This window comes from Perca fluviatilis, chromosome 11 (assembly GCF_010015445.1).
Source record: "Perca fluviatilis chromosome 11, GENO_Pfluv_1.0, whole genome shotgun sequence".
NCBI lineage: Eukaryota > Metazoa > Chordata > Actinopteri > Perciformes > Percidae > Perca > Perca fluviatilis.
In genome coordinates, this window is record NC_053122.1 from 25,011,302 (window position 1) to 25,022,719 (window position 11,418).

Consider the following 11,418-nt stretch of genomic DNA (forward strand, 5'->3'; position numbering starts at 1 on the left):
CATCTGAATTTGCAGTTACTTGTCTTCTTTTTTGACCCGCATACATTTCTATATGATACCTTTCGATCGCAGTTCCATTTAAAGCTGATATAACCATAAGAGGTGAAGATTTTAACCTCGCTTCTGTTGACATACAGTATATAGGAGGGTGAAATGAGAGCTGGCTGGTCTCACATCTTTCCACAGTGTCATCACGGACAGATCTGAGTTTGCTCAAATACAGACAGGACACGTCTTTTTTTTGAACAAGGTAAAGTTACGACACACGCTCAGTGAATGAAGATGGGTCATCCACGAGGTGTCACAAAAGCTAAGAACGTGCGATAAGAAGAAGGGGAATTTAACATCTAAATTTAGTTTTCCCAAGGGCGTAATTTCGACTGGGGATGGAGTAATCCAGCCCCCTCACTTTTATTATTTCAGGTTAATTTTCTTAGAAAAATCTCTCTGAACATTGTCTTCTTACTGCTCAGCCACCAAAGTCCACATGAGAGAAGAGAGGAGCTGATGAAAGTGTGAATACACTCATCTGAGTTAGTTAGTTTTTTATTGCGCTCAAATCAATAAGCTTAATGAGCAGTTTTGCTTTCATTGTGAAGGAATGGTTTCAAGAAACTATTTAAGGCAACTGACTACAACTAATTATCCTATAATTATACATACACTAAAACACTCAGTATACATGCTGTAAAAGGAAATTATGTTTGCAGTCTGCATGCCAACCAGTAAACACTCACATAAAATACAGTATGTTTTGGTCATAAATTTGAGTTTAGCTATTTTTTATTACATTTTAGTTCCTCCCTGTGCCTTGTGCTACCATTTCCTCTTTTCTTTCTCTCTCTGCATATAGTGGTGATTGGCTCTGCAGTGGGACAGTATAGTGGGAGCTGAATATACAGCACCATCACCATATCTGTGACTCTGGGTCTGATGCCAGCTCCCTCCCTCCCTCCCTCCCTCCCTCTTACACCTCTCTGACCTTTCCTTATTTGCATTGATGCTGTTGTTGAAGCATTTTGCTGACCTAAAACATTCTTTTATGTACATTGTACATTTTACACACCACGAGGGCAAGGTAATTGGTGCCATATTTGTTGTCCTTGTTGTGCAACGTTATATGAGCACATGAAATATTAGATATACCTTAAAATACTTGTGTTGCAGCCTTGCAGCCTTGTGTTAAATGAATGCTGTAGTAAAGGTTGTACAAAGTGTCTTTGTTCACTACACAGCCCCCAGAACAGCAATATCTTGACACAGCAAATCCAAACATGTGTTTTGTCTTTAGTGAATCTAAATACTTTAAAGACGGGTGATGATACATTGTGTCATTCTCTCTCTCTTCATCTCTCTGTTACATGGTCAAATCTCAGTTTCTCTGCATGTTATTTTAATCGGAGTGCTTTATCTAATGGCACCCCCTAGAGTAGAAAGTTGCACATAGTTTTGCTTTCATGACAACTCAGTGCAACGCTTCTCATTTCCAAAACAAATCTTTAGAATACATAAAAAATAAATCAGATTGAAGATAACACATATTTGGGAACTTTATCCATTTGAAATCACGCAGGTTTTCGAGTTGCTCTGTCTATATGCATTATTCTAAATGTTTTTATTACTGCATTTTGAGGAACATGTTTTTTCTCTGTAGCTCCAACAACTCTTGCCTTATTGTTGATTCCATTCATTTATAAAAGTATTAAGCCAAGCTTTTAAAAAGTTTTTAAGAGCAGCTGATGCTGTGAGATCAAACTGACTTATTACTTTCAAATAAGGTATGATAAGGTAGAACATTAGACAAAGTATCATCTATGGTGAAATCTTTATACTTTTGGTTTAACTTTAAAAAAAATTTAAAGTGCTTGCCTGCTTATTTAGAATTGTCTGTAGTGCCGAGCAGGTACAACAAACAGTGGTGGAATGTTGGCTTACTTTGAAGTACTTTATCAAAGTAGAAGTAGCCCACTTCAAAATTATATTTCCATTTTCATCTACTTTATAGTTCTACCCCACTACAATTCATTGGAAAAATACTGTCCTTTCTACTCTTTTTAAAATGATCTCCACCTTGACAAAGTACATCAATGAAATGCTATGTGTACATTGACTCATCAGGATTAATCTAATTAAAAAGTAATTTATTACTGGCACTCACGGGTCAGGTTTTCTGTACTTATTTTTTTTTTACTTATAATATATTCAAGCAATATGTATAACTGCAATACTAAGTAACATTTCCAAAGGTATTTCTAAAATGTGGTATTTCTACTTTTACTTAGGTAAACTATCAGCAAGTGACAACTACTACTTTGCCTTTATTTATTTATTTATAAGGAACTTTATTTACTCATGTCACATGTCTTCTTTATGTAAGTCAGTGCACGTGCACCGGTATAATGGTTGCTCTTACAAGGAAGTTGTAATTCTCTCTAAAGTAAAATGTAGGCTATTTTTTCTTTTCTTTTCCTGTTCATACCCTTTTGGAGAACGCACAGCTGCCGCACTGGTCGGACACTGAGGTGAGGTGTCCACTGTTGATAGCTGGGCTTTTATAATGCAGTGCCTGAGCCATAAACTTTCTGGTAAGATCATCGCATTGAGAAACCCCCTTTGTCTTTAAAACGGTGGGCTGCAGATGACGTAGGCTCTGCGTTGCCCGCTTGCTCTTGATCTGGGGTGAAAAACAGAGAAAAACATCAGAAAAACTGGGTTCTGTGCAGCCAGCAGCGTCTGATCGTCGCCTTAACGGTCAGCTCTGCATTACCTCACTAGCGGCCGGCCTGCCACTTTACCCCTGCAGTTTAACTTTGGCGTGCATGCTTTCTCTCTCTCTCTCTCTCTCTCTCTCTCTCTCTCTCTCTCTCTCTCTCTCTCTCTCTCTCTCTCCCTCCCTCCCTCTCCTATAATCTCTCTATCCCTTTCCTTTACTCTTTTATTTCCTGCTATTACGTCCGCTGCTGGTAAAGACGCGGAGACAGGAGGGGGGCTGAGGGGGGGATGTACAATTAAGAGCACATTGTAACGTCCTTGTGTTGCCTGCCGTGGCGGAAGAAGAGTGTGCCGTGAACGCGAATGACCGTCGCTGGAGAGAGAGAGAGAGAGAGAGAGAGAGAGAGAGAGAGAGAGAGAGAGGGCTAGAGAAGGAAAGAGAGGGAGAGAGAGAGATAGATAGAGAGAGGGGGGGAATCACTCAAGATGCCTCGTTTTAGCGTAATTTGTCCTGCAGACTGTGTCCTTCCGGCGTTTTGAGGGCTGCTGTGAGCCTAGAGAGGCTGGCTGGCCGGCTACGCTATGCTGCCTGACCCTGCTGTGTTGTGATAGCGTTGCCCGATTGTTTGGATTGAGGAAGGCTCCCATCAACCCAAATCAATGAGGATTCTGAGGCCATTCCTTCAGAAAGGAGCGCATATGCTGCAGTGTTTCTGTGGACAACGATCGAAGACGACCACTATCACCAACGGTGAGAGACAAACATAGCACCATAGCTTTACAGCTACCTTCGCTTTGCATGCTTTCTTTCTTAAGTGATGAAAAAAGAAAAAGGGGGGGTATATAGAGAGAGAGGGAAGGAGGAAAGGGTGTGTGTGTGTTTTTTGGGGGAGCTGGGGGTTGAGTGGTTTCATTGGCCACTCGAGTGTGTGAGTAACATCTTCCGAGTCTGCAGTGGAGAGAGCCTCGTCTCCTTGTGCTCCTTGCATCTGTCCCGAGTTTTGTGTGCGGGTAGCTGCTGGCAGTCCAGCCCGCCGCACTAATCCACAGAGAAAGAGAGAGAGACAAAGAGGGCTCCAGATACTTTGCAAGATCGAGCTATATTTGCAGACTAGCGTGTTCCAGTGCTGCATCTGAAGCGGGCCAAAAATGGACAATGCAGGGATCAAGTCATTAAACTTCAGGAGCCAGGAGAGGCAGCTTTGTTTTTAGGGCCCCGAACAAGCAGCGCAGTTCAGCACCACGGATAGCGCCATAGCAGAAGTACTCCAGGGGCACCCAAACTTTTCATGTCAGGGTTTCTTTAAATAGATTTTTATCAAACCAGGACCCCACATTGGTTAGGTTTTGTGCAAAGATTCCCATTTGACAAGACATAGTTAAATATAAATGTAAAACTACCCAGCTGTCTCTACTCTTAGGCTTTAACTACTTGAATGCCTGTTGAAAACTGGAGCAGCTGCATTTATTCTCACCAATCAAACAATACTTTTGAAAGTGACTTATTTTGCCACATCAACTATGAAACAGAAAGTCTCAACACGCCCATACACAGCCACCGCTCAACATTCTTTGCCAATAAGCCTGAGAGGCCTGCCATGTCCTCTACAGTCATGTCTCAGCAATTGACTGCATTGCTGCTGTTGTTTACCCATAACTACACCTCCAGAAGTCATTAAAAAAACATCCTACAGTATTTCCAGAGCGAGAGAAATGCAACACCTTCTCCCATCTCCTCCAGTCCCTTGCAGTGCTTGGGATCCCCAGTAGTTTCACTGTGGATCCGCTATCTAATTCAGGGCAGACAATTAGAAACTCCATTAAGCACAGCTGATTCCTCCGAGGAAGTTGGACCAAAAGCAGCGTGCACACTGGGATCTGTACGGCTCGGATATAAAGCACCATCAGTCCTCATCCTGCATCTCTGCTCACTGTTAGATGAACCGTATGACCTCAATCAAAACTTTATGAGTCAGCTTAAAGGTTTTGACACTAAAAGGATGCAAAGTTAAAGCTCCTTTGACATGAAGCTTTGTCGGGTGAAGACTTTGTTTAAAGAAAAACAATGTACTTGACAATTCCTTTAGAATTAGATTTATCCATTAGAATGTGTTTCTCTGTTTTTGACACACACAAAAGAAGGAGTTCCCCTGTGTCCCCGCTGCTCATCCAAGACTGTAACATGTCATTTCAAAATAGAGCTGCAAAATGATGACAGCGTGCCTTTTGGATTTTAAACAGACACTACCCTGCTCGTGGATGATGAATCAGCCTACATTAACTCAAATCTGAACTTGTCTGTCTGTTATACGTCAGCAGTTACATATACATTATTCATCAGTATGTAAATCACCCATCAGACAAAGACTTACCCTCGGCTGGTTATCCGATTGCATCACTCGCTACAAGATCACGTAGAGCAAGAAGAGCAGAAAGTGTTTCACTCTCCAGGTTTAGGAACTGTGCCAAAATCACCTCCCAGGGATTTTAGGTAAAGGATGTTTCTGAGTAGGCTTAAATGTTTGCACCTGCTTTCCTTTGTAGCGTCAAATCTGCACCTGGCTTTTCTTGTGTTAAGGTTAAATACAGTTGTCGGGGTCTGGATTGCAGGAGACCTCGTCCTCGCCAATGGTAATACTTTTGTCAGTTTCTTTGTGACTGTTTAATCAACATCAGGTCTTATTTAACCCTTGTGTGGTGTTCATATTTTTGTTACACAGCCAATGTTCCCGGGTCTGGTGGACCCACCACATTATTAGGCTTTTAAATCAATACAGCCATAACAATTTATATAAAAATACTTAATAGATGTTTACTTTAGCTCAATTACTAATGATATATACGTCATTTATGGTTCATATTTGCCATTTACCCCTGTGAGATCACATTTATGATCATATGATAATTTTCGTTTTTTGTGAGAAAATAAGGAAATTCAATTATAAAAGAGGTAAAAAAAAATAGAAACAAGATTTTTGATCATTATTGGTGCTAATTTCTTAGAACTTAATCAGAACAGGTGAAAGTGCTTGAAATGTAAATGTAACAATTTTGTAACTTTGTGTGGGAATAGCAGGTGCAGAAAGATAGTTTCATAGCACCTACATTTAAATACACTCGGGTCCAGTAGACCCAAACACCTCATATGTAATAGTTATGTGTAGGGGGTGTGTACCGTGTGCAGTCATTGAAAATAAGTTATTTTTTATGTTCTTCACAGAAAATAAGCCAAGGCCAATGAGTTTGAGTTAGAAGAAATAAAAAATAGAATAATTTTTCTTTTAGCAAACATTGAAAACGGGTCCCATAGACCCGAACACCACACAAGGGTTAAATTACTTTGAGAACAGCTTTTTTTTTTCCTTCTATCTAGTGACCAGAATCAAACCCTTTTGTATTCTTGTCGAGCACGATTTGTGTTAATGACTAACTTACCTTGAATTAATAGTCTTAATCAGCAGTTGGTCTTCATCTCGCTTGTGTTTGTCTGGTTGTTTGGCTTTTTGCTCATGAGTAAGAACAACAGTAAGATTAGTTACTAATGTAGTTTTTAATAGTATGTATATTATGTATCTAAAATGATCATGTTTGCAATGCAGGAAAGAATCACTTTGTTTTTGTTCACCTATCCAACCTGGGCTTTGTTCAGTTTTAGTAGCCTATTTACTTGTCAAGCTGACATTTTTGTTGTTAGTGTAAGTGTGGGTAATAAGCATCGTGAGCCACAGCATCGCACCTATCCTCACACTTATCTCTCCTCTTTGCCCCGGTGACTTGGCAAGGCAGTTTAGCAGACATTACACTATGAAAACTAGCTCCAGCTAATTGTGAGTCAACACATCTGTGAGGGATCTCAAGGACACATTGGAGTGGTTCATTCTTTTTCCACAAGGCGGCAGCAGATATAAAGAAATCATTCTTAGCATGTTACTCATGTCAGGAACTTGGGGCTCTGGTTCATTTCTTTCAGTTTTCAGAGATATTTAGTTCCTATGCTGCAGTGTACAGTGTATGCAACATGGTTCATACATAAAAATCCAATAACTAGCATGGTCTGATAACATGAAAAAACTGTATACTCAACATATTTAACACAACATGGCTGCATCATTTTAACACAATATTCAGAGTACGATAAATGCAAATGACATATCCAGTAGGTGGCACACTGAGAATTTTTTTTATTTTTTATTTTGACATCACACTGTTTCTACAGATGAACTAGCAAACCTTCACAGACTCAAATTATTGTAATTGACAATAAAAAGTGATTGCAATACACGGTCAGCAGTGCATTTCATAGCGGGAGTGTTTTATTGCACTTGGACATTTCTCAGCTGGAATGAAGTGAACATCAGTTGTCTCTGGTAGAGATAGGAAGCCTCGCAGATCCTCATTAGGGAATACTTTATCTTTTTCTGACAAAGATATATGTCCCATGCCTCTATTGCGCTCTACACCACAAAGTCGCCCCCATTTCTGAGAAAGCTCACTCCAACCCTCCAGCTGTTTTTTTTTCTTCTAAGAAATGTATATCACGCTCCTGCATATCCGTTAGAATGATGAATGTTGTATTGAAGTTGTTATTGATTTCTTAATGCTGCAGTGACATATTCCTTTCTACCACGCACTGGCAACTCAATAAGAATAGATTACAGTTTTTGATTTAGACTCTTACTAACTTTTCTTTTGCTGTCTGTCTGATTCCCTGGGAGAAGAGTGTAGCTGCCCTCCATCTTACTCTCTTCCTGTCTCTTTCTCTCTCTCTCACGCACACATACAGGGATACACGCACATGTAGGAACACGCAAAGGTACTAGTGCTTCACATGCAACACTTTCATCCATTATATCAAAATCTTACGTAAGGGGAGGGGAGAGACAGTGGTAGTGAAAAGAAAATCGTCTGTCTCTCTCTTGATCTCTCTGAGGGCTGGCTGGGTTTGGAGAGAGAATGTCAAACCGAGCCCAGAAAAAGCCTCTAAATGTTTCATGCTGTTTCATCACGGGGAAGAGAGGTTTGCTGTGCTGCTGAAGACTCACGTGTTTATCTTCCCACAGTGTGTGTGTGTGTGTGTGTGTGTGTGTATGTGTATGTATGTGGCGTGTGTGTGCTCCCCAGCCCATGCGATGAGAGGCATTTTACCAGAGACATGCTCACATGCACACAGACATGTTTGCAGGACATCTTTGGGGACTTTGTATTGATTTACAGCTGATCCTTAACCATGGGTTATCATACGCTGAATACCAATGGAAACAGAACCATTTAACATCATGCTGAAAACGATCAATTGGTTTACATTGATCGTCTTGTGTGATCTATAATAGAAACACATGCAGAATAAGCTCTCATACATATATTCATGTATGCACTCCCTCACTCCTGGCTCAAAGTGAGTTAAAGGGCAGTTTTCTAAGCTTTGATGTTACAGTATGTTTCATGGTTCAAGGACTATTGGACTTGTAATGTTTGTCCACGTCATTTTCGTAAGCCCTAAATCATATTTATCCATGTGTCATTGTCTGGGTCTTCAGTGTACCATTTCTGTTTTGGGTTCATAGCCTACTCTGTGTGCTGAAACCTGTTGCAGGTAATCCTTTTAGCCCCTTATGCTCTTTACGGCATGTGGCCACAGGGGTTTTAGAAAATAAAATGCGTGCTTATATCTGTTAAGTATAAGCTATGAGGATAAGAATGCTGTGTATCAGCCAAAGCTGCAAGATATCTGCACACTGGCTCCACAACTGCTCGCTGACCGAATTCAACGAGACAATGGTGAGATCACTTGCTCCCTTTTAGATGTGCACATTGTCCCAAATGAATAAAAAAAAAAATCACGCGCGCGCACCCACTTTCCCCTGCATAAACATCCACCCAGTATATACCCCTTTGCCTTTTTTTTTATGTGGCCTATATTTTATATTGACAGCTTTTCTTCCTGGAAATCATCTAGCCTATCTTGTAGCCTGTACCCCACTCCGAGAGTTCCTAATACGAACCTCAATCACGTATGATTGCGTTAAAAGAGTTAGAGAAAAAAAAAAAAAAAAAAAAAAAAAAAAAAAAGAGAGACACAGAGAGAGAGCGATGGACCGCGACCGTCTACTCTCGCTGTCTGCGATGTAACACACTGACAACATCCATTCGGGGCGCACTGGGAATAATGCTCTGGCTACTTTATTATTTGTGCGCTACAACTAATTGTTGCTTTTTGGAGGAGAATCCCTCCCTGCGTGCTTAAATTACATCTCTGCAGCATCCTTGCAGAGTAGCCTATAGCCTCTGCTGCCGATTCCATTTCTCCAGCTACATTTCGAGGTGCCGTCGACAGAACCGGAGACTGGGCTGTCTGGGCTCCTGCACAGCCTCCTGGACGGCAGCGGACGGTCTCATTCATCGATGTGCGTGGAGTGAATAATTAGGGGGGGGGGGAGTTCGGATAATTACTCCAGCCACGCACGAGCGCCTCGTGCATGAATTTAGGTTGATGCGAATTATTAAAAGGCGCCTGGAAGCCAGAGGAGAGGCTGGTGTGCAGATGAGGATTAATAAATCGTGCTCGTCAAACGCGGCGCTGTTCACCTGGAATACCTGAAGCGTTCCAATGACACCCAGCTGCGTCAACTTATCAACACTGTTGCATGTTTTCACTGCTGACATGTCGGCCCCTGTGGCCTAGCCCGTAGATTTATGTTTTATGTCAGACCGGTCGCTGTTGATTCGAAGCCCTGAGTGTCCGAAAGTCGCGGCAGCTGAATTACGTTACTGTCCCCTCAAGAGGATGCTGCCTGAAGCGCAATGATGCCCGGGACTCGGAGGGTTTTCTGATCAGGATGACATTTGGTTGAACACACTCGTGGACGTGAAACACAGAATCAACTCTCGTTTTTTTTTTTTTTTTGAGCCAAGAAGCTGCACCAAGATCCGACCTCTGCCGAACTAGACTCTCGGTTTTCAGACTCGGTTCGGGGAGATGGCCGCAATCGCCAGCTCCCTGATCCGGCAGAAACGCCAGGCGAGGGAGTCGAACAGCGACCGGGTCTCTACTTCGAAACGTCGCCCCAGCCCCAGCAAAGACCCCCGCTCTATCTGCGAGAGGCATTTCTTGGGGGTCTTCAGCAAAGTCCGATTCTGCAGCGGCAAGAAAAGACCCGTTCGGCGGCGACCAGGTCAGTGCTGTAGATTTATCCACCCCCCCCCCTCACTGATGTGTGTTACGTGTGCTTATGGAAGCGGTTTTCCACAGCGCCCCCCCCCCAACACACACACACTCACACACACACACACACACACACACACACACACACACACACACACACACACACACACACACACACACACACACACACGCACACGCACACACACTCCACCCCGCCCCTCTTTGGAGAATTATACTGCAGTCAACGCTCCAATCTGAACCGGAGGAGAAGTCTCCGCGGTGCGAAAAATCCACCTGTTCCATTAGGTCTCCTTGTTGTCTGTCGATCCTCCCGCACGACACAACAGCCCCCCATACACCGAACAGCCGGATTGTATAGGTAATATTCTTTATGCTGTGACGTTACCCCCTTTATTTATTGTGATACTGCTCGGATCTGAATAATCAATTACACTGGAACAAAAGTAATGCTACTGTATCAGTCACAGATGTTTTGTTCCAGCAGTTCGGCTGTATGACATATTTAAGCTTTCATTTAATTTTTTTGCAATTTGCACACCCCCTTTCCTCCAAACACACATTCACACACACACACAACTTGGATACACTCAAGAAAGCTGCTTTAAATTGCTTAACATTTATTCAGTTATTACTGCCGATCGGAGTAGGGGAGAGAAGTTGCACCGCAGTGCACCAAGGCTCTTTTGAGATTAAATGTTTTAATGGTAAATGTTTATTGCAGAGAGGGAGCTTTACTGCAGTGAAGGGAGGTATAGCCTCAGTGATTAAGAGCTACTCCGGCTGTATTGATAGACATAGGCTCCGTGCCTATTACACTCCCATGCTATAGCCTTCCCCCCTTTTTTCTTTTAACCCCCTGGCTTTTGTCCTGGTGCACAGATCACAATCCACCCGTCCCCAAATCCAGATAGTTGTGTCTGTGATGAACGACAGGCAGGTCCGCTCAGAGTCCTGCAGACCGACTGATGAGGAATGAGGCAGGAGGACAGACAGACATCATTTTTTTAAGGCAGAAAGGGAGAACAACAGAGACCCAGCCAGACAGACTACATTTAAACCCTATCATCGTGCAGCCGAAATCAGACAGACAAACAATCTAAGCGCGAAAACTGCCACAAAATGCCTGAATAGAAACATAAGCAAGCTGACAGCCGGACAACAAGCCAGTCAGGCCTCCAGACACTGACACATACACGACCAAAAAAAAAAGCACAGACCGACAATCAGATGCTGCATTTTCTCTAACTGATCATCCTCATCTTTCCACTGATGCCTTGCCATATATTTGCATATAAACAGCAGATACACTGGAGAATTTATGAATTCTGCCTGTTTAAAAGACTGTTGTTTTTCCTTCTATTCCCCCCCTTCGTAAGATGCACCCTCGAAACCTCCACAGGTGTCCCATAAGGGCTGCAGGCTAGGTCAGTAGCTCAGCCTCCATCTGTGTGTGCTGTGTTTCTTCTCGTCTCCACCCCATCTCGCGCCCATGTCGCCTCCCCCTCGGCCAGTGAGGGAGGGGA

The 11,418-nt window shown here is 42.6% G+C and overlaps 1 protein-coding gene across 4 annotated transcripts in view; it reads left to right on the forward strand.

The window, feature by feature from the left end:
* fgf12a (fibroblast growth factor 12a) overlaps positions 1–11,418 on the forward strand; it is a 37,484-nt gene that overhangs the window by 4,728 nt on the left and 21,338 nt on the right. Inside the window, exons 1-2 of one of the 4 annotated variants that reach the window (XM_039815417.1) lie at positions 9,161–9,884; positions 11,272–11,319. The exons of 1 other annotated variant lie outside the window; for it this stretch is intronic. In XM_039815417.1, coding sequence (XP_039671351.1) covers positions 9,689–9,884; positions 11,272–11,319 — 244 coding nt within the window. In that variant the 5' untranslated portion in view covers positions 9,161–9,688. Of the gene's footprint in view, positions 1–2,988; positions 3,464–9,160; positions 9,885–11,271; positions 11,320–11,418 lie in introns of those variants that run through there. 2 more of the 4 variants (XM_039815420.1, XM_039815418.1) reach the window with 2 other exon arrangements.